We start from the raw sequence: 22487 nt of genomic DNA on the forward strand, positions 1-22487 counted from the left end.
TTGCCCCCCCTCCTACCACCCACCCGGTGCCCAGGCAAGGGTCACAAACCTTTTGTCAAGATCCTAGGTAAGCCGAGGATCCCAAATCTCTAGAGAAAATTCGCCAGCAGAGTGCAGCAGTGTAAGATGAGCACATTCATTTCTTTTTTTTCTCCTGATGTGCGATATCTTGCTAGATTTATTACTGCATTTTAATATGAAGGGTGGGGGTCTAAAGAATAAGCTGAGCTTGCATTTTATTGCAAAGTCGGCTTTAATGTGATGCATGGTTGCAGAGTCTAAGGCCCCTTTCAGATAGGCAGTCTGGTCAGGTCCACCTGATCGGATGCCCAATGTAAGTCTATGGGCAGCCAGGGTGTCCATTTATATCCGGTTGCCCCAGGCACAAGCCAGGTCTGGAAAACCAAACGGAACAGTGTTCCGTGCACGGATCCCCTCCCAATCAGTTAGTGAGAAAGGGGCCTAACGACATACCAGGCATTCCTCACACAGGAAGTGAATCCAGGTGGGCTTGTAGTGTTTCCAGCATGGTGCGATCTTGCTATGGTACAATCTCTCTGGCTGTCTAAGGCAACCTCTCTGCATGGTACAGACTCTTTAAAGTGATATTAAACTCAAAAGGGTTTAAAGTTATTTCAAATGCTGATGAAATCGCTTACAATGGATGCTGCTTCTTGATGTTTACAAGTTAATTTCCTACAGAATCAGCTAGTCTCCTGACTTCCTGGATACGCGCAGCAAATAGGCCCCAAAGAAGCTCCTGTACTTCTTTGGGCTCCCTACGCTCTGTAAAACGCTAAACATGTGAAAACCAATGATTGCCTATGGGCATGGTTCCCACCTGGGCGTTTTACAGCGCGTAGGAACGCGCTGCAAAACGCCCAGGTGTGAACCAGGCCTTACTTGGATGGTTCTTGGTAGACTTTCTGCAGCATGACAGTGGTAAAGGCAGGTTTTAGGAAGGCCAGCATCTATAAGTGAAATGGAACACGCAAAGTATCAAGGTAGATCTTCATGAAGTAAGTTTATTTGGCTGGTGTTGGAAATACAACACCATATTACTGACATTCTGATGTTAAATGTCTTTTGAGCTGTACATGGCAGTTTAGTGCAATGTTACTCTCTATGTGCATGCTTATCTAGGATACATAAGAAGCTGTTTATTCCATCTATATGTTTTTCTTCACAATGCTGTATTCAGATACAATATTCTTCTAAGCAAGTAAAACTTAATTCAGCATTCCTCAAGATCACAGTGCTTCATCTAAACCCTTGGTTCTCAACTGGTGGGTCGTGACCCAAAAGTGGGTCGCGACCCCGTGTTCAGTGTTTCGCTGCATGCCTTCCACTTTCTAGGTGAGAGGCTCCTATGCCTTCCCCTAGCGCAGCACTGTCAGTTCTCATGCCAAGCAGCCATTCAAAATATGCTGCCCGGTGCAGAGTGTCAGCTTGAGGTGGGATGGGAGCTCCATCCATACATGCATTGCTTACAGCTCCCTCATGTGTCCTGTAGAGGTGCCCGGACCTGAGTGACATCACATTCTGGCTCCCAGCGCCTCTACAGGTATGGTTGGAGCTCTGTCACAGCACAGTAGCCCACACTGTACCCCAGGCTTAGGATCCACTCCAGTTCTCGTAAGGTAGGGAGCTGGCCGTACCTTAAAAAAAATTAATTTTTTTGTGGAGTGTGCGTGACAATGTCTGTGGTCGTGTATGTATGTCAGTGTTTTTGAGGGCCCATTTACATTAGTACAGTGCGTTAATCGCATAGTATCACACAATCACACCTACCGTGCATTCTGATGTGGGAGGTGTTACGTTGCCATTCATTTGTATGGTACCCCAAACGCACCTCCCACCCATAGTTTCTACGTCTGCACTGGAATGCATGGTACCCCAATCCTGTGCCTTCCATTGCAGTGCGACTTGGGTCGCAACATAGTGACCAAGGACAAATGTGGGTCCTTCGGTTACACAGGTTGAGAACCACTGATCTAAAACACATAACCAACAATCCTCAATTCAGGGAAGTTCAAAGAATATGGGCTTGGAGGACCAATTTAGGATTTGAACAATAGCACCGTATGTTACCTGAAATTATCTCCAAAAGTCAGATAATAATGCCACCCTGTACTTGTATTAAAATGTATTGTATTATACATGGCCTGTCATCTTTTAACTGAATCCTTTTTAGCTCAAAACAGGTTCATTTGCTTTACGTCCACGAACACTTACTTGTCACAGTGCATGCCGCATCTGCAACACTGCAGTGTGTCATTTGCTATTTTCATTGGAACGCCTCGGGAATTCAAATTAAACACTGCCAAAACTGTCAATTAAACTTCCCGGTTTTTCTAAGCTTGCAGATTTATACCGGCTCATGTCAGGCGAGGATCACATTTACAGTAATTACAGCTTATTTACATTAACAGAAAATAAGAAATCAATATGTAGATGGAATGTTTGTTGTAGCTAATGCTGGAGGAGATCTCGCATTTGCTGCAAACAGCAGCCGCTTAAAAAGCTGGCGACTATGCAAATCTGCAAAATACAGAATCACGCCAAGATGCGCCTGGCAGGGGCAAAGCAAACATGGGACTCTAATCTCACACAGGGTCCAGGATGCAGACTTCAAAATCAGACTGCAACAATGAGCAACAAAGCGTTGTACCGGCTGCTATGTCATACAATATACCTCCATGTATGACCTGAATGGGCACACTAGCTTTCCTTATTTTATAAAGAGCAGTTCTGCATGTATGAAAGACATTTCTACAGGATTTACAGGTCTATTATAATTAGAAATGCAAAAATATTCCATAGACCTTCTAAAACCACGTGCCTTTCAATGGGTCCCCAACCTAATATCACAGTCATACGCATAGGTATATATCTGTACTTCCACATAAATACCCGGTTAAAGCTAGATAACCTACCACAGCAACCAGACAAAAAGACATGCAAAGGGAGGATACAAATAAAACAATGCAGATTATGTGTTGGGAAATACATGCAGGACGCCAGCAATCCGGGTAATAGTTTATGTATATAGCAGAACTTTATGGCCTGGGGAAGTCACATCATAAACATAAAAGGGTTAACAGGGTTAAGGTTAGCGTTGGGGTGCAGGGTTAGGGTTTAGGAGAAGGTATGTACGTAAAGTTTACATTTAAGGTTTAGGTTAAAATCTAGTGTATGTTATCCAAAAAAAGCAGAAGTAAGAAAGAAGTATAAAAAAATATTGAGGTAGGGATCTTTGGCAAAAGAGACATGCAAAGCCGAAAAACATAATCCTCTCTCCCCCAGACATACCTTTTATGTACAGTGTACGATGCATGCTTCATACAGCGTACACACTCAGCCCATTCATCCCTAAGATGGCATGAATGGGCCGGGTGTCAGGGAGGATGCAATTCCTGTGCACATGCAAAGGAGTTACATCATCAGTGGGCACCCAATAGCCGAAGAGGACTTCTGAGAACCCGGACATGTCAGTGGTAGGGATGGCGGCGACAGGGAACAATGGGAACACACACACACACACACACATAACTATATAGCTATCTATATATTCCTAGCCTCTAGGAACATTTTCATTATTCTATTCTATTCATTATTCTATAGTCATTCCGTCAAATTGTTCACATCAAGCATGGAAGCAGATCCGTCCTAGTGTGGTCAGTTTGCATCCCTAGAATATAGGATGCAATGCCAATGCACGACTTGCCTGCATCTCCCGTGGTCAATATTGCGTCTGCAGCCTTGCAGTCAAAACTGGAGCTGGCTCTGGAAAGAACCACACTTTCCCATTGTGTGTGATTTTTTTTTTGGGGGGGGGGGGGGGGGGAAAAATGTGTTTTAACTAGGGATGCATCGATACCGATGCTAGTGCAGACAATGCACCTCCAATACAGGAACTTCCAGTCAGAGGGAGATCTCCCTCGGACCGGCTGTGCCGAGGGAGCATAGAGCCAGCTTCCTTTCCAATCAGGAAACAGGGCAGTTGATAATGACCCTCCTCCCGGCTTCCTGATTGGATAGGAAGCCCTCTTCACTTGTTGCTAGGCAGCCTTGCTTTCTAACCAATCAGGAAGTCGGGCGACACGTAATGACCTGCCTACCGGCTTCCTGATTTGTCAAGAAGTTGGCTGTCTACCAACAATGAAGCTGGCTTCCTAGCCAATCAGGAAGCACGTCATGACGTGAATCCCGGCTTCCTGATTGGTCAGGAAGTCAGGATGTCTAGCAACAAGTGAAGGCAGGCGGCTTCCTAGCCAATTAGGAAGCCGTGAGGCGGGTCATGATGTGCCGCCGGGCTTCCTGTTTGCTAGGAAGCCGGCTTCACTTGTTACTAGGCAGCCTGGCTTCTTGAATAATCAGGAAGCCGAACGGCACATCATGACCTGCCCCCTGGCTTCCTGATTGGTCAGGACGCCAGGCAGCCTCAGCAAGTGAAGCCGGGGAGAGGGTCATGATTCGCCGCCCAACTTCCTGATAATTGGGGCACATGACACCGGTACCTAGTATCGGCGAGTAACAAACAAAAATATCGGTACCAAATACCGAAAAAACGGTATCGTTGCATCTCTATCTGGGAGTAAAGCTTACGTTTGAATGCACCAAATCAATGTAAGTATTTGGAAATGTTTGTTTTTTTAGATACTATAATGTAGGATGATATAATTCTATTGTAATCATTCTGTAAAATGGCAAAATTTAAATTGTGTGATCTTAAAGCCCATCTCCAGGCAAATAAAAAATGTACCCTTACAGTGGGGCTAGCCCTCCCACCTAGGGACTTAAAGCAGATCCCACTCAGTCATCGCTCACTTCCTCACTTCTCTACCCCCCACCCCTCGATTCTGTATTTAGGAGTGTCAGCAGTCATTAGAACACTGGAGCAAAGGGAAACAGAGGCTGTGTGAACCGGTCTAGCAGCATGGGCAGAGATGACCAAGGGCCAGGCAAATAAACCAGCTTTAATAGTATGCCTAGATATTAGGGATGCACAGATACTTTTCAAGTACCAGTGCAGATACTTGGCATTTTCATGAGAACTACCAGGGTTGCAGAAGTTGCAGCTGGGACCGGGCTCTGGCACTCCACCACTGTCCTGAAATCATTAGTCTGTATTGTTTTTGAAAAACTGTGACATGACAATAAACAAAAATATATCAGTACTCGTACTTGTAAGTACTCGGCAAGTACAAGTACTCGTACTCGCAAAACTGGTATCTGTGCATCGCTTTATTTATATTTATAAAAATAAAAATCATACATTAAAACAGAGATGTAGAAATCCCAGGAACTTCGTGTGCTCCTTACAAATGAAAGCTGCCTCCTAATGTTTGAATTTTTCTCTAGTCTAGTCTTGGAGCTCAAAAGTATCGGTACATGTACTCATACTTGTACCGAGTACTGTACTTGGTATCTGTGCAACCCTACTAGATATAAAGGAGCACCTAACCCCAGGACGGTGGGGGGAGCCCCACTGCAACTGTAAGTTTTTTGTTTGCTTGAAAACACACTGCATTCTGATTTTAGAGAGCGGGAAACATTGGCAAATGTAATGAATTAACTCCCTCTTGTGGTCAATACAGGTAAATCAACCAACTTTATCAGGCTCTTCATGCAGCTTATTTCAAGGTCATCTGTTACTTCTCTATAAAACACATACAATGCTGTGTTTATTGTGTTTTGCAGCAAGTTTTTGTTTGTTTTGCTGTATTTTTAATAAAGAAAGAAAACTTAAAAATGGATTCTGTTTTTCAAACAAAATGCTAAAATATAGTTAACAGAAAACAAAAGCAAAAAATGAGAACGCTGTTTAAAGGGCAAATAATAAGAACTCCAGCCTCACCTCTAATTGTCGCATTTGCTTCTGCCTCTGGTGCTTGGCAGCAACTGAAGCTCGTTAATTTTCTTCCCTTTCCCTACAACTATGCACCTCCCTTTTACTGAAGGCCATTACAGCAGGCATGCTTCCAGTCTATAGATGCCCATCCTCACAAAAGACCCACTGACTGTCTTTGACACACTCTCTGGGCTTTAGAGAGTGAGTCACAGCTGCAGTGTCCAACGTGGCACACAAAACTTCCATAGGACCAGTTTCATCTAGGTGAGAAAGTTAATGCAGAGGCCAATTCGTTCCAGTGACAGCTATCTAAGCCAGCGGTAGGCAACCTCGTCACTACAGGTGCCAAGGTTGCCTACTCTGCTCCTGGGAGCCATGCTTGAGGCTGTCAAGAGTTTTGCAAAGCCTCATGGGACTTGTAGTTCCACAACAGCTGGAGTGCCTAGGTTGCCTACCCCGATCTAGAATCTAAAGGGAAGGGAAGGAAAGGGAAAGGAAGGGGGGGGGGGTCCGAAAGACCTGCAGTATGTACCACTGCCTGGTGGTGCCCTTCCTCAATCCCCACCATATGAGATCAGTAAGAAATGGCAAATGTGTACATACAAATAAAACTGTCATAAAATTATACACTTTATCCATGTGTGGGTACTTTAAAAGTCCGGCCTCAATGAATTAAGAATTTCCCTTATTTAATAGAGATTTCCCTCCACTTCCTGTACCTTTAAGACACAGACAGCAAAAAATAAACTTAAAGACAGATTTAAAAAAAAGAAAAAAAAGCTTATGTCCAGGAAAAAACAAAAACGTCCCCGGTAATGGGGCTCCTCCCACATTGCAAGGGTAAAATGCTTGTTTCTGCCTTGTGTTGCCATGACAAGGACTTTTACTTACCTGATCTTTCTCCCTCAGGATCACTTTACACTGTAAGACCGGCTCCTGCAGCCTCTTCTCCTTCAAACTCCGGCAGACATAGGCACCCTGATTACCTCAAGTACATTGCAGGACCAATAGCCCCTGCACTGTACACGAGGGTGCTGTTGGATCGCCCACAAACCAGAAAGAGAAGAGTTAAGCGTCAGCTGCTGGCGAAGCAGGGGATCAGGTAAGTAAAAGTGATTCTCATGGGTACCTTAGGTGAAAATAAGCATTGCAATGCAGGGGAAGCCCCACTGCAAGGGGAGTTTTTCTGTTTCCCCCGGAGATAGGCTTTATCCCTCCCCTACTGTAATCAAAGCAAAGTGCTTTACAATATTTTAATATATATGTTCTCACATCTGTCTGTATTCTGGTCTCCTACAAAATCTAAAAACAATCTGGAAGGTTCCCTGGCGCTTGAGAAGACTGGCCCTCAGGCATGGGCAAATTTGAGTCAGCTGAAGGTAACGACATGTATAGCTGAATTTATTTTTAAGAGCAAAAAGGAGGTAGCCATGTTCAAACAATCCAACAGAACGTAAAGACCCTAGAATAGATTACCTGGATTGGCTGGGCAGAGATGGCAGAGGTAACTCGGGGGTGAGGACATAAAGGTTATTGTTTTTTGGCAAGTGAAGACTCCTTAGGACAGTCTGCAAATAAAAGCAATATAAACATTAATATTTTCATAAAAAACAAAAACATATCAGTGCAAATAAATATAATGTTTGCTAAAGCCTATATGATGTACATCACACTACAAATGAAAAAAGGGGTCGAGCGGAGTATGTATTTTAAATCTCTGCAGGAAATCAGCAGCACTGAGATGCAACGCATTTTTTTTTTTTTTAAGTGAAAATAGTGTTTTAATGTTAAAAAAAAAAAAGGCAATTGTTTATGATGCACAGCACATTCGCAAACCAAATGTCATCCAGTTAAAGACGTATTTCATATGGAAGTGCAAAGAGCATTATTATAAGGCATGGTGCAAGAAACCCTACAAATATATCACATTCCAGTTATTGCAGACTTAATCCTGAAAGATGATTGCAGCTTCTATGGATTGCAGCACTTTCCCTTATTGCCTAACCTTACTAGAACATGTCCCATGGAAATGAGTTTAGTCCTGTTCTATAAAGCTTGGCCACTAGGTGGCACTGTCCTACAGCAAAGACAGCACAAACAGCGCTCTCGGATTGGACCTAGAAAGATGGATTGTCTGTCCCTGACTAACATGCAGCCCTGGAAAACAGGAGGAGTACCTAGGGTTGCCACCTGTCCAGGATTCACCCGGACAGTTCGGGTTTTGAATGCTGTGTCCGGGTTTCATGGCAGCAGAAACCTGGACAAAAGATGTCAGGCAGACAGGGGCAACCAAAATGAAGATAGGGGCTACTGGCCCCCCCACTAAAAAAGTATCAACTGTGATATTTACATATGAATGGGCGGCACTTTTTACATATGAATAAGCCGCGACTCATTCTCCCAAGAAAAAATGTCTGCTAGAGTGTTCGGGTTTCACTTGAAGAAAAGGTGGCAACCCTAGGAGTACCTGTACTTGCGGAAACCAAAAAGACAAACACGAGGTTCTCTTTACAGCAGAACTAAACCCTCTAATCCTTTTCCAGCTGAAGACGGCGCCATCTTGGCCTCTATTTGGATTGCCGCTGCCATGGGGCTGCACATGTGATCAGCTAGGACAACAGCCATTTGAGGGCTTGAAAGTTGGGTTGAGAGATGAAATAAGCACACTGGCATCTGGCCGTTCTCACCATGCATGCCTTGGATGGAACATATACTACCAGCGTGCTAGTAGGCAGGATGTAAATTAAACTGTACTATATTCTTTAGTTCTGCGCTTCTAATCATCTCCATGAACTGCTGTGCTGGATCATCAGACAATAGTGACAATAGAGGACATTAAAAAAAAAAAGCGCTTTACCCCAAAACCCCCCCAAAATTCTGCACCTCTTACTGAAACTTATAAATGTATAGTGAAAAGCAAATAAATCCAAAATTCATTAAAATAATAAAATCCAATGAAAATACACATAAGGGTAATTAATCATAATACAAAAATCCACTTCAACAATTAGCCCATGTGTACCTGCGGACCAGGGACATGCAGCCTGGGGAGGCTGAGCCTCACTTGCCCTTATGGAAGCAAAAAGCTGTCAGACGTGCAGCTGTGTGACATGTAACCATGCATATCATCTCAGGGAGAAAATGGTTTTCCCCGAGCTCTCAAGAGATTGCAGTTTACAGATGAGATTTCCCACCAATGATGTAGTCTTCCCCAATATGCATCTCTTAGGCATGGGCTACATCACTAGTGCCTAAGAGGACCAGGAAGTGGGAAAACAATAATTGTAAGTAAAAGAAAAATATGTTTATTTATCTAATGCATGTAAGATGATTTCATATCAGCATGCCAAGCTGCATGTTAATGTAAGCCCTCAGGGGCAGGGCCCTCCTTGTATTGCGATTGTAATGTCTTCCTTATATTGTAAAGCGCTGCGCAAACTGTTGGCGCTCTATAAATCCTGTATAATATTAATCATGTGATTTTTAGTGGAAAGGGGGTAAAGGTTCACTTTAAATGAGACTGGAAGTATAAGGGGAGGAGCAAACATATTTGGGAAAAGCTGAATCCGGTACTACTGCTGACATATTATGAGAGCGCGATTTGACTTTACTTCCTAGTTGGTGAAAGTTATCTGGTTAGTGAGTTTCTTGGAGGGGAGCACCAGTGGTGGTGACACAATTGAGGGCAATTTTCACCGAGGAATCCATCATTTCATGGGTTATGAACAGGGGATTAGTCCACATGGACTAAATGTTTAAGTGGACTTTTTGCATTCACATTTATTTACGTTTATTTTTATTGTTTTGATGAATTTATGACTTACCGTTTGCTTTGCACTATCGGTTTATACGTTTCGCGAGAGGTTAGATGTTCAAGAAAAGGCTGTGCGGTGAAGGAGAGGCCCAATCTGAATGTTTGTTTCAATGTGCAAATGTAAATTTTAGTTCATATGCGGCCTTTAGAATATCATAGAAAAGTACACAGCCCGGCCAGACAGCACAACCAACTGTGTGACTGGATATTTTTCTCATTTATGCTAAGCCAGATGTGGAAGATCAATATGGAATTTAGCAGCCAATCTGTCCAAATAAGGAGCCAGCAAGATGTATTTGTAGGAGACGGCTCCATTGACAACTACAGAAAACCTCAAAAGTTAGGGCTGCAGTTTTTAAGGAGCATTAGAACCCTCGCTCCTGGGATTTGTCCAGCCATGTGTTAAGCAACACAGATAAATTATCTCCTAGCCCCACCCTGTGACTAGATATTGAAAGAGCAGACAGACCAGGTCATCTCTTGGCTCTCTCCACCTGTCAGCGTGACTCTCATCAGCGGGGTGTTGCTGTACAGGGGATTACAAATGGCTGAAACCAAGTCAAACTCAGGTACTTATACAAGATGTCATTGGGGGTTTGTTTATACCTGGTTAGAGTTGCTGCTTGAATATTTCATCAGCAACTAGTTCATAGGTTCATAGGCTGGCAAGTCCCTAGTGGCCTCTATATAACCCTAAGTGTTTCCCCCTCTTTTCCTTGCCATGCTGGTCCTCTTGGCTGGGCTATCATGTGGCCAACAGGAAGGGTGGAATTCCTAGTTAGCTGGCAGCTAGGTGTAACGCAAACTGCACCATCCCCACCATGACACCAAATACATTAGTAGCTCCAGTACATTGAAAAGAAATCTTCAAAGCAGCTAAAAATAGGTGTGTTACTACGTTTTCATAGCATGCCCACTAGAACTGCTTCCTGAAAAGAGTTCACTGAAGTTAGGAAGCCCATGGAAAAGAAAACTTGACACTAGCAACGTGTGAAAATAAGTCAAGATCCTCGATGTTGATGTACAAGAGCGAATCATAACAGAAAACGTATGGGAATCACGCAGTGACCCCTGCGCTGGGTCAGCACCGGCTCGCATGCATTTTGTATTGGAAGGCCTTCTCTCCGACGAGTGTTTTTCTTTCTTTGGGTAACTTAAGACCTGCTCAGGGCTGAGAAGAGAAGCATTCAGGAACAGCGTGTATCTCAGAAGAGAACAGCCCCTTTATTCACGAGTCCTTTTGCTATTTAAAGCCAGGGCTTTCCAAAAATAGTCCAGCGGTCCCATTCAAATGATAGGCCGGCACACTGCGCCTCTGTTCCTCTGCGTGCAACGAAATGGCACTGGAAGGGTTGAGATTTTTACACAAAACATCCACTATTAACCCTATTTTCCATAACTCTCCCCCCCCCCACACACACACACACACTTTCCAAATTCAGTTTATTAACAGACAGTGGTCATGTATAAAGATCTCCCTAAATTACCATACTGGCATGGTATGTAAGAGGACAAGCTGTCTACACACAGTAAGAACGAGGCCCATAATGCACTGCTATAGCAACTCAAACCTGCACGCTCTGGAGACATTTAACCTCCCTGGCGATCTGATTACCTCAGGGTTTTTTTTTGCTATCACCCTGTTAACTTCAATGGGTACAGCAGCTGCTTCTTATGCCAGGTTCACACTTGGGCGATCCGTGACTGTGCGACAATCTTGAACGCAACCACACGGACTGCAGCAAGGTCATGGAATCGCACGCCACCGCTGATCGTGCTGGCGGTGCCGTTCTTTTCTAATGGCACCCCAGCTGTGCTTGGCAGATCGTGCAGTTTCCCGCCGTGATTCCGCCCGTGCAACTGCGCGCGATCGCGGCTGAAGAAACCGTGCGGTGCGTGTCATGAAAAAAAAAAAGTAATTGTACCTATCTTCAGCAAATTCTGCATGTATATAACCCCATTAAAATCAATGGTGCCACGCAGCAAACGCCGTGTGAAACCGCACGGTCCCAGGACGCACATCCCGTTATGGCTCAAGTGTGTACCTGGTCTCTATATCAGGTTAGATAGATCACTAGATCCTTAGCGTGGATTTCCAATCTCGTTTAGTAACCAATAGTTGTTGCTGCAGGAATCCCGAAATGCAGCCTTAGCCTTAAGGTCCCCACACACCTTACGATATTCGTACGATAATCGGGGGAAATCCGGCGATTGTACAATTATCGTAAGGTGTGTGGAAGCCGTGCGACCTCTACTACTGTAAGTTCGCACGACTTTAAACTTCCGAACATGTTTCAAAACCCGCCGAGCATCGTACGATGTTCGGCGGGTGTGTAGCATGTTTGTAAGATAAAAGCCGGACGGGCCGGTGTGCGCAAGTGCACACTGCCCGTTCGGCATTGCGGTCTTTGGAAGCCCGCCCCTCAGGGGGTGTGGCTTGCGATCATCGCAAGTACGATCTGCCTATGCAGATCGTACGTTTTTTTTAAGTACCTTACAACCATTGCAAGACAAAAGTCTTGCGATGGTTGTAAGGTGTGTGCCCAGCCGCTAATACAAGAAAGTGAAAATAATGATGATAGTACAGCGCCTATCTGACTGAAAACATTTTTCATGGAAAATGTTTCAAATACATAAAAATAGTTCACATAGTGACACAGCCTGACAGTGGAGATTATGCAGAGCTCATATACATTCAAGGTAAAACTGTTATCATCAATCAGCCATAGCGCATGACATATACACAGCCGTGGCTGCCTCTCAGCAGAAATGTATGGGACTCTGGGATACCTCAACAGGTTATAAACACCCAAAAGGCCAGAAATAGAATTCTTCCCTGTTTGAGAGAGATCATGCAATACAATAAAAATGGTTGAAAGCAAGTAAAATCACGAGCAAATTCTTTTGGTGTCTATATGATACATTGCAAGAATGGCCAAATCACATCGAGAAAGTTTGCATTAAATATTGTAAAATAACAGAATTGCATTCAATTAAAATAACAAAATTAACTATTTGAATTAGGGATGCATGATACCGATACTAGTATCGCTATCGATGCTGAGTATTTGGGCGAGTACTCGTACTCGCCCAAATGCTCTGATGCCTAGCCCGATACTTCCGCTATCAGGAAGCCGGGCAGGGCATCATTAGACGCTGCCCGGCAGCTGGCCAATCAGGAAGCCAGGCACCCGTGTAATGACCAGGGCCCGGCTTTCTGATTGGTCGGGAAGCCGGCTTAATGCTCCCTCGTCACCTCATGACAAGGGAGCATGGAGCCGGCTTCCCAGCCAATCAGGAAGACGAGCGCTGCGTCATTACACGGGCGCCTGGCTTCCTGATTGGCCAGAAGGCCGGTTCCATGCTTTTTCGTCACCTGGTGACGAGAAACATGGGGACGGCTTCTCTGCTAATCGGGAAGCGAGTCTTTACACTCTGCCCGTCTTATCAAGAAGCCAGGTGGCAAGTCATTACACGTCGCCTGGCTTCCTAAATGGTACTCGGTATTCGTTATCAGCGAGTACCGGAAAAAAAAATTTGGCACTCGTACCAAAATACCGGTATCAGTGCATCCCTAATTTTAATGTCCAACCAATAGCTAAAGGCTGTCCATTAGCTACATTTACTTGGACAGGTTTATACTTGGATCTGAGATTTTCACAGTTTACTGGTCAGAGAAAGAAATGGCAATCTGGATCTTCATCATACTCACACTGTCCTCCACATCTCCAGACTTCCAGCCTTTTAATAGCATTTTGGATGCAGGAACCTGAAGATCATTTTCTAGGATTTGCTTTATGTCACCTGGAAAACATAAATGGCCGTATGAAGAAAAAAAAAAAATGAGAGTTGTTTACAAAAGAAAATGAATTGTCAAATGACTCGTTCACACCAAGTTCATGACCTTCGTTGATTTGCATTGATCTTAGAACACTTAAAAAACATTTGTTCTTTATGTGGCCTGCCACCAGAACAATGCAATGTTGTGTGTTGTAGTTTTGGGGGACTTCTCGACTGATTTGGGATCCCCATAGATAGATTTATATGGAATAGTCATGTTTTGTAATTGAATCCACATAGGTATCCACAGAAGGTTATGAAGCCCCCCCCTGCCTATCGAGTAGGGAAGCTGTCTCCAGGTGACGAGGGACTATGAAGCCGGCTTTCTAGCCAATCAGAAGGCTGGGCGCCATGTAATGATGCATTGCCCGGGTTCCCGATTGGTCAAGCATCTAACCAATCAGTAAGCCGGACAACGGGCCATTACACGGCGCCCGGCTTCCCGACTGGCCAGAAAGCCGGCTTTATGCTCCCTCAACGAGTAATGACTCGCTGCCCGGCTTCCCAATGAGCAGGGAAGCGGTCTCCATGCTCCTTCGTCAGCTGGTGGCTTTCTAGCCAATCAGAAGGCTGGGTGCCATGTAATGACACGTTGCCCGCCTTCCTGATTGGTCAAGAATCTGGCCAATCAGTAAGCCAGGCAACGGGTCATTACATGGCGCCCGGCTTCCTGACTGGCCAGGAAGCCGGCTCTATGCCCCCTCGACGAGTAATGACTCGCTGCCCGGCTTCCAGATACTGGAACTTCAAGCATCGGGATAGGCATAGGAGCATTTGGGTGAGTACGATACTAGTATTGGCGCATCCCTAGTAAAGGCGCAGGCTATTTGCATAATTACCCAGTACATGTCACAGAATGTCAACACACCAAAGCATGTTGCAAAGCGCTGTGGTGCATAGAAGTGGATGAAGTGTTATTTTGTGATATCCTATAACATTAAAAAGGAAACAATGCAATGCGCTGTAACACAATGCACCGCCACTACACAACGCATACCGGCTGCACGGGTTACATAGAGAACAACATGTGCAGGCTGGTGGGAACGAGCCCTAGTGGTTGTGGTAATGGTTCCCAATTCAAGGGGAGCTCCAGGAAAACCAGAACTGCTAGATGGAGGTTTCACCCTCTTACACTGATGCCCTACAGCCTGGCAGACTTCAAGCTGAACTTCAAGCATATAAAAAAGGCACAAAGTAATGCAGCTCTGTGTTCATAAATACATGGTCAACTTATTCTTTTTAAACTAGTTTTTATTACCTGAACCTGACTTCAGTCTTTTACGATCACCTATACAGCAGGTAGGACTGGGAGAGGGAATGGCAGGACAGTGAGCCTATCGGGCTGATAATTACATATGTGTTCACAAGGAACATGCTGATAGGAGGGGGAGAGCAGAGTGAGCAGTGGGTTGACCTCATCATTCATGTAGTCTGTGGCCCTAAGTGTCCCAAGTACAGGGATAATCAATAGTGGAATGATGGTAGCTTTTGGGGCATTTCTCAGACCTTAGCCTGCTTCATTTTTTTTTTCCGGTACTCTCTGATACCGAGTACTGGTGTTGTGTGTCCCAATTATCAGGAAGTCGGGTGGCGGATAATGACCCTTCGCCCGGCTTCCTGATTGCCTGTGAAGCCGGTGTTCTAGCGAAAGAACCTCGGCTTCACTTTCCGTGGCTACCTAGCTTCCTGGCCAATCAGGAAGCCAGGCAGCAAGTCATAAGGTGCCATCTGACTTCCTGATTGGCTAGGAAGCAGGCTTCACCTGTTGGTAGGCAGCGTGACTTCCTGCCCAATTAGGAAGCTGGGAGGCCGGTCATTACGTGCCACCCCGCTTCCTGATTAGGTGGGTTATGACCCTAACCAGAGTAATAAACCCACCACCAGGCTTCCTTATTGGAAAGGAATCCGGCTCCATGCTCCCGTGGCACTGCCAGTCAGAGGGAGATCTCGGTATCAGAGGTAAATATTAGAGCATTTGGACGAGTATGAATACTCGCCCAAATACTCGGTATCGACACCGATACTTGTATCGGTATTGGTGCCTCCGTAGTCTGCTCCAACCCAAAGGCCTGAAGAGAGTGATGGTATCTTCATCATTTGTCTCTTTTATAGCCCAGCATTGAAGCACAACTGAACTTTAATGGGGATATCCCGCCACTGGGATTCCTCAAATATATAAGAACCCAATATGGTGAAATGTTTAAGTGTATTTTGTCAGGCAAGTAAAATGACATCTGTTTGGAGCCCTTAGGTTTATATAATACTGTTTGTCCAGAACATTATCCTACCAACGCTGCAACTGTCTTCTAGAACAACGTCTGCAGTTCTGTCTCTGTACTCCACTTTGAAGTCCAGCATTCGCGAGAGGCGCTCCACCACTGGCCGACTAGGAATTACCGGGCGGAACGCTGATGTAGACAACGACGAGGGAGAAGCAATGGATGCAGAGGTGTTGGGCTGGGCTGCAGGACCAAACACAGGACTCTGTATCGTATCCGTGCTGAATTCACTGAAAAGATAAAAGAAGAAAACAAAACATTACCTACTGAAGGTGTCTTGGGAGGGTTGTGCCACAACTTATGATTACTATATCTAAATACAAAACATGGCGATTAGGTCTATTCAGTACATGGACATTTTTCGTATTACTTGATCATTTTACATACAAACGCCAAAAGTCCAAACATACCGTGTTTCCCCGAAAGTAAGACCTAGCGCTATCTTCAGGGATTTCTGTAATATAAGACCTACCCCGAAAATAAGACCTAGTTCGGTGGTAGGTCTTATCCCTGAAGATAGCGCTAGGTCTTACTTTCGGGGTAGCTACACAGAACTGATTTTTAAATGTAAAGACCGGCCGCAGCTCCCGCCCCGCCCACACACCAGCCGTCCGAAGCTCCCGCCCCACACGCCTGATGGAAGCGGCATATCCTCCGCCAACTTCGACACCGGGACCAGCAACAGCACGCCGCCTTCCGGGACCTCGTCCAGTCCTGTGAGTATTCCTCCCCCAGCCGGGTAAGACATCCCCCAAAAATAAGACCTAGTGTCTTTTTTCGTGCAAAAAAAAAAAAAAGAAGACAGTGTCTTATTTTCGGGGAAACACGGTAGTACATCTTAGGATTGATTCTCCTATGGACAGACAAGAACCACCTTACAGGGATGGGCCATCACAAATGTGAATATGGTTTTCAGATTTATATACACTATGTGAAAATATGGTTCTATTAACCAACAAGCACAGCAATACAACAAACCAGCTGATGTTGACAGCAACTGTTAATAATTTGATGGCATTTAGCCACAATCCTGTGTACACAACCTGTGGCATGGGGCACGACTTGTGCCTCTCATGTCAACACAGTCATATGCTGAGGACATTCCCCTGTAATTAAGCAGATCAAGGATCTTCCTTGCAGATGACACTAAATATTAGCAATTTGGGAAGTTCCATTGGCCTATCAGCTGGTTCAAGTCTCAAATTCTGCCCATGGACACTTTCTACCTAATCAAGGACATGCCCTTCTACCACTTACCTGGACTATCACTAACAAATACTTGCGGATTTTGCCATCTAAAGATGTGATACACTACTTGGCACTTAATGTAGGACCACTTGCTCTATTAATACCAAAACACAAGCATGGTCACCACGGCCTCCAGGAGTAATGGGTAATGCAAGCCTAATAAAGATGATCCTATATGTGCCGTGGCATTTGAATACCTCTTAAGTACTTCAAAATGATAGAATCTCGCTAAAACCCTGTGTGTGTGGCAAAGACAGACGCAGAATGAACCGGTCAATCTTTTACAGATCTCTAGATCTGGCTGAAATGGAAAAACCGGATCGAAATTTATATTATACAACCTCATGGCTCCTCCAAATACCTTATTGGAGGAGCACCGAACTTCCTAGAATCCTACTTTTCTCTTTGGTGTTGGATGTTATAAAGTTTCCTGACCCACTATTCCCAATCGATCTAGTCTGCGCCTACTTCAACAAACGGGAGACAGAAAGAATGCAGTGCCAAAAAAAACCACCCAGTCCTTTGCAATATGTTACCCATCCTCCTGGATGAAGGGGTTGAGAGATGTAAGCATGTAACATTTCCTCCAAATTACCAATATCACCACAGCATACCTTACACGGCAGAAACAAGGAACGCGCTTACCTCTGTAAGATGCCATTTTCTTGTGGTATTACTCCATTAATAGCCGCCTGTGGAAATAAAATAAAAAAAAAGAGAAAATGAGACAAAAGCCCATTGCAAGATCAACAAACAATGCAAGTCATATACACACCTTCTTAATTATTACTTTTTATACAGAGTCCTAATCACAAATGTTTATCACCTAAAAAAAGAATGTATGGCTGCAGTTTGGCAAATGTAGAGCTGTTCTGACAGGAAAAGCTCCAACACACAAAAGTGTCTGCACATTATACCTGCACCTTTTAATGTCTGATTCTCTTCACCCCCTTCCTGACAACACTATCTACCCCAATGATAAATTAACCCCTTCATGGCTACCGCTGTAATGCAGTTAAAGGATGTAAACAAACCAAGGGCCACAATAGTAGACACAAGCTTGTTCAAGTTTACTTGTGTAGGATTCCGAGAGATCCATGTAGAGCAGCCACCTGATCATTTCTACACCCCAGTAGGAGATCCATATAGAGCAGCCATCTGATTTCTACACCCACCCTAGCAGGAGATTTATGTAGAGCAGCCACATGATCATTTTTATACCCTAGCAGGTAGATCAGGTAGAGCAGGGATGGCCAAACTGCGGCCCTCCAGCTGTGGTGGAACTACGAATCCCATGAGGCTTTGCAAGATTCGCACAGCCACAGACATGACTCCCAGAGAGAGATGCTTCATGGGATTTGTAGCTTCACCACAGCTGGAGGGCAGGAGTTTTGGAGGTAGAGGATAGGTAGAGTCAGGTAGTATGATACCAAGAGAGCCACGTAGAGCAGCCGCCTTATCACTTTTACGGCCTGGTAGGAGATCCATGCAGAACAGCCACCTGATCACGTCTACACCCCAGCAGGAGATCCATATAGAGCAGCCACCTGATCACGTCTACACCCCAACAGGAAATCCATGTAGAGCAGCTAGCTGATCAATTTTATACCCCGGCAGGAGATCCAAGTAGAGCAGTCACCGGATCACTTCTACACCCACTCTAGCAGGAGATCCAATCACCTGATCTCAACTACAACCTGGCAGTAGATCCATGTAGAGCAGCCACCTGATCACTTCTACAACCTGGCAGGAGATCCATGTAGAGCAGCTATCTGATCAGTTCTACACCATGGCAGGAGATTAGGGATGCACCGATACCATTTTTTCAAGACCGAATACAAGTACTTTCCCTCAGGTACCCGTCGATACCAATTACCGATACTTTTTCTTAAAAGGGACATGTGAATTTTTTTTCTAAAACAATACAGACTAGTCATATTAGGGCAGTTTAATTATAATTATTAAGAACTGTAACTCAATCCATGATTATACTTGTCCTGGAAAAAAAATTTAACCAAGACCATGCTAAGAAGCGCTTCTCATTGGTCAGCGCGGGCACCTGACTGCACTGACCAACTAGTGCTCACAACCTGCGCATGAAATTCAAAATCCATAGTGCAGGGCTGCACTGGACGGCAGTACGGGGTACTGGCGGAGGTGGAAGGACCATTCGCCGAAAGGCAAGTATACAAGTATGGGGGGGTTGGACAGATTGAAGTGGGTAATTCCATTTTCCCAAATGACTTGGGAAAGTGAACTTCTGTACAGCTCCACATGTGACAGCTGACACAGGAAGCACTGTGAATACAGCTCCCCTGTGTCATTGATCAAAGAGGAGATCAGAGAATGGACATTCTCCGGTTTGCTCCCCGCTCTTCATCCTGAAATTATTGCCGTGGTCCCGGGTCCCCCAGAAGAGCGGGGGGAGCGGATCACTTGTACTAAAACAAGAAGCCCATGTAGAGCAGCCACCTTATCTTTTCTACAGCCAGGCAGGAGAGAGATCCACGTAGAGCAGCCACCTGATCTTTTCTACTTTTCTACACCCAGGCAGGAGAGCCACGTAGAGCAGCCACCTGATCCTTTCTACACCCCGGCAGGAGATCCACGTAGAGCAGCCACCTGATCTTTTCTACAGCCAGGCAGGAGATCCACGTAGAGCAGCCACCTGATCTTTTCTACAGCCAGGCAGGAGATCCACGTAGAGCAGCCAACTGAAAAACTTCTGCACCTTGGCAGGAGATCCACGTAGAGCAGCCACCTGATCTTTTCTACAGCTAGGCAGGAGATCCACGTAGAGCAGCCACCTGAAAAACTCCTGCACCTTGGGTGGGATATCCTTGGTTTGTTGGCTCTCTGCTCTCCTGTCTGAGCATTCCCCTCTTTTTCACCAATCCTGGCATCACTTTGTTCCTCTGACCCTGGAACCAATCCAGGGGGGATTCAAAACAGTAAAGAAAACAAAAAAGGTTTTGATGAAGAGTTTAAATCCCTTGTGATGTTGCTCAAAATGTTCTAAGCTTTTACTATCACAGCTATCACTACCACTGGAGCTTCCGGATCTATAAAAATCCAACCTGGGATTCAGCCTACATGTGTACACGCTGAAAACTAATAGATCTGCCTTCAGGGCCCGTCTCAATAGACTTTTGCATTCCTATACAAGTCTATGGGGTTGCAAAACCAACTTGAAACAAGCTAAGGCTAGGTTCACAGCTAGGCGATTGAGCTGGTGAGCTGTTTTTGCGCGGATGTCGCATGTTTTCATGCGTTTTCGTTTGCGCGACTGCGCTTTGAAACCCGCACCTTATATACATTTTTTTTTTAAATAATTGTATTGTAAGCACATGAATAGAGTCAGCCCGGGAATGGCAGCTTCCAGTGGCAAGATTCTGCAGACAGCTCAGGTAGTGGGCGGGTGCATTAGCCAGCCTGCTATTGGCCATTTCAAATTGCAATAGCCAATAGCAGGCTGGCTATTGCACCCGCCCACTACTTGGTGTGCCCTCCTCCCAGCCAGGAGGAGAAAGCTAGGGGATCCAACCAACTAATCAATAATGAGAATAGTTGACAACTACTCTCATTATCACTCAATTAATAGGTTGCAGCCCTAATATACTCACCCCACCATCGACCCTGTGGCAGTCAGCGCTCACCTCTCTCCCCCTATGCTCCAGCTGTGGTATGTCCTTTGGTATCCTCACATATCCTCACATCTACTGCAAGACACTTCATCTTACAAATAGTCGAGGGAGTTTTAGTCTCCATTTCCTTTAAGACATTCATAGAACTTATTGAGTGCTTCTTTAGATTGAAGATCCAGAGAGACTCCATGTCAGGAAAGGAAGGGGAGGAGGTGCACCCCTGCTCTGACTCCTTCAGCCGAATACATGTAATCCGATATCCTGCCATACATGTCAATTAACAGAAAAGGCCAGAAATCCAGCTTACAAAGCCATAGCAGTAAAGGAGTAGTCCACCGCTCTCCACCTGCTGGATGCAAGTGTTGAATATCTTGTATATGTGATAATCATATTTAAAAGAAATATAAGCAAAATGCTATAAAACACATTTAAAGAGAACCTGTAAAGACAGGAGTATGGGAGTTTCCACTGTTAACTTAGTATTTTAAAATGCAGGTTCCAGTACTGACCTGGAGAAAGCATGCTGGACAAGAGTTCAGACTTTACTGGCTGCACGATTGTTTTAGGTCAGTGATTTACTAGATATTAAAGCTGGGATCAGTAGATTATCACTGGAGCCTGCCGCTTTAAAAACCAATTCAGCAATGGCAGCTCCCATATTTCAATACTCCAGGGGTATCCAAATTCTGACCCTCCAGCTGAAGTGAAACCAGGCCCGGATTTCCCACAAGGCCACCGAGGCCCCGCCTCGGGGCGGCAGGGCGCAGAGGGGCGGCAGCGGTGTCCTTGTGAGGAAGTATAGCGGAACCTGGCCTTGGGGCGGCAGGGAGAGTAAATCCGGCCCTGAGTGAAACCAATGCCCTATGGGACTTGTAGTTCCATAAAAGCTGGAGGGCCGAAGGTTGGAAGCCCCTGCAAAACTCAGAGACTTCTCTGGAAGTCATTGCGATTGCCAGCTATGGTTTACATTATTCTGCTCATAGAAGAAACAGAGGTGAAGCACAGACTTGTGTGCCGCAATACTTCACAATAAACCACCAGAGGGCACAATGACACCACTAGAAAAAGTATGCCAAAAGTTTAGTGATTTTTCAAACAGACTCCTGAACGTTGTACCGTTAATGAGAACCAAGAAGCGTTGGATGACATCAAATCCGTAAAGACCGTTAATTAAAGAACCCGGGCTCTAAACAGCATTCCATAAACCAAAACTTCCTATGAAAAGCTGTCTCACCTTATAGGGCCCATTCAACTCATAATATGCATTATAAATGTGCCCTTGAATTGCAATACAAAGTTAAAAAGGAGAACTATGGGGTCAGGGTTTTTCCCCATAGTTCTCCTTAGGGTAACGGGAGTACACAAACTAGCGTCCTCCCGTCACCCAAAGCTCAGTATACCGCAAGCTATAGCTCGCGGTATACTGAGACGCTGCAGCCGGGACGGATCCCGACATTACTGTCCAGATCCACCCAACTGCGTGATTGACAGCTGACTCTGCATATCTAGAGGCAGAGCCAGCTGTACCCTCCCCCATATGTTCTGCCAGTCAGCGCTGGAGGATCGGACAGGGAGGGAGCCATGAGTGATTAAGATTGTAGTGCATCACAGGAGTGAGATTGGAGGGGTGACTACTTTACACACAGGGACCATGGGGAAGAAAAGTAGCCACCATCTAGAAGGAAGGGCAGTTTAATCACCAATTCAGAGATGATTTGAGGATCTACAGCCGAGTGATACACAAATAAGATAGAATATTGTTAAAGGAGAGCTGTGAGGCGAGTGATTTCCACTCACCTCATAGTTCT

The 22487-nt window shown here is 45.1% G+C and overlaps 1 protein-coding gene across 2 annotated transcripts in view; it reads right to left on the reverse strand.

The window, feature by feature from the left end:
* The window catches only part of FAF1 (Fas associated factor 1), a 218339-nt gene that overhangs the window by 152166 nt on the left and 43686 nt on the right, over positions 1-22487 (reverse strand). For both annotated transcript variants that reach the window (XM_018552460.1, XM_018552459.1), the window contains exons 3-6: positions 17681-17727; positions 15797-16017; positions 13381-13472; positions 7331-7422 (exon numbers count right to left, since the gene is read on the reverse strand). In XM_018552460.1, coding sequence (XP_018407962.1) covers positions 7331-7422; positions 13381-13472; positions 15797-16017; positions 17681-17727 — 452 coding nt within the window. The remainder of the gene's footprint in view (positions 1-7330; positions 7423-13380; positions 13473-15796; positions 16018-17680; positions 17728-22487) is intronic.

Source organism: Nanorana parkeri, unplaced genomic scaffold, assembly GCF_000935625.1.
Source record: "Nanorana parkeri isolate BGI_ZX_2015 unplaced genomic scaffold, ASM93562v1 scaffold89, whole genome shotgun sequence".
Classification (NCBI taxonomy): domain Eukaryota; kingdom Metazoa; phylum Chordata; class Amphibia; order Anura; family Dicroglossidae; genus Nanorana; species Nanorana parkeri.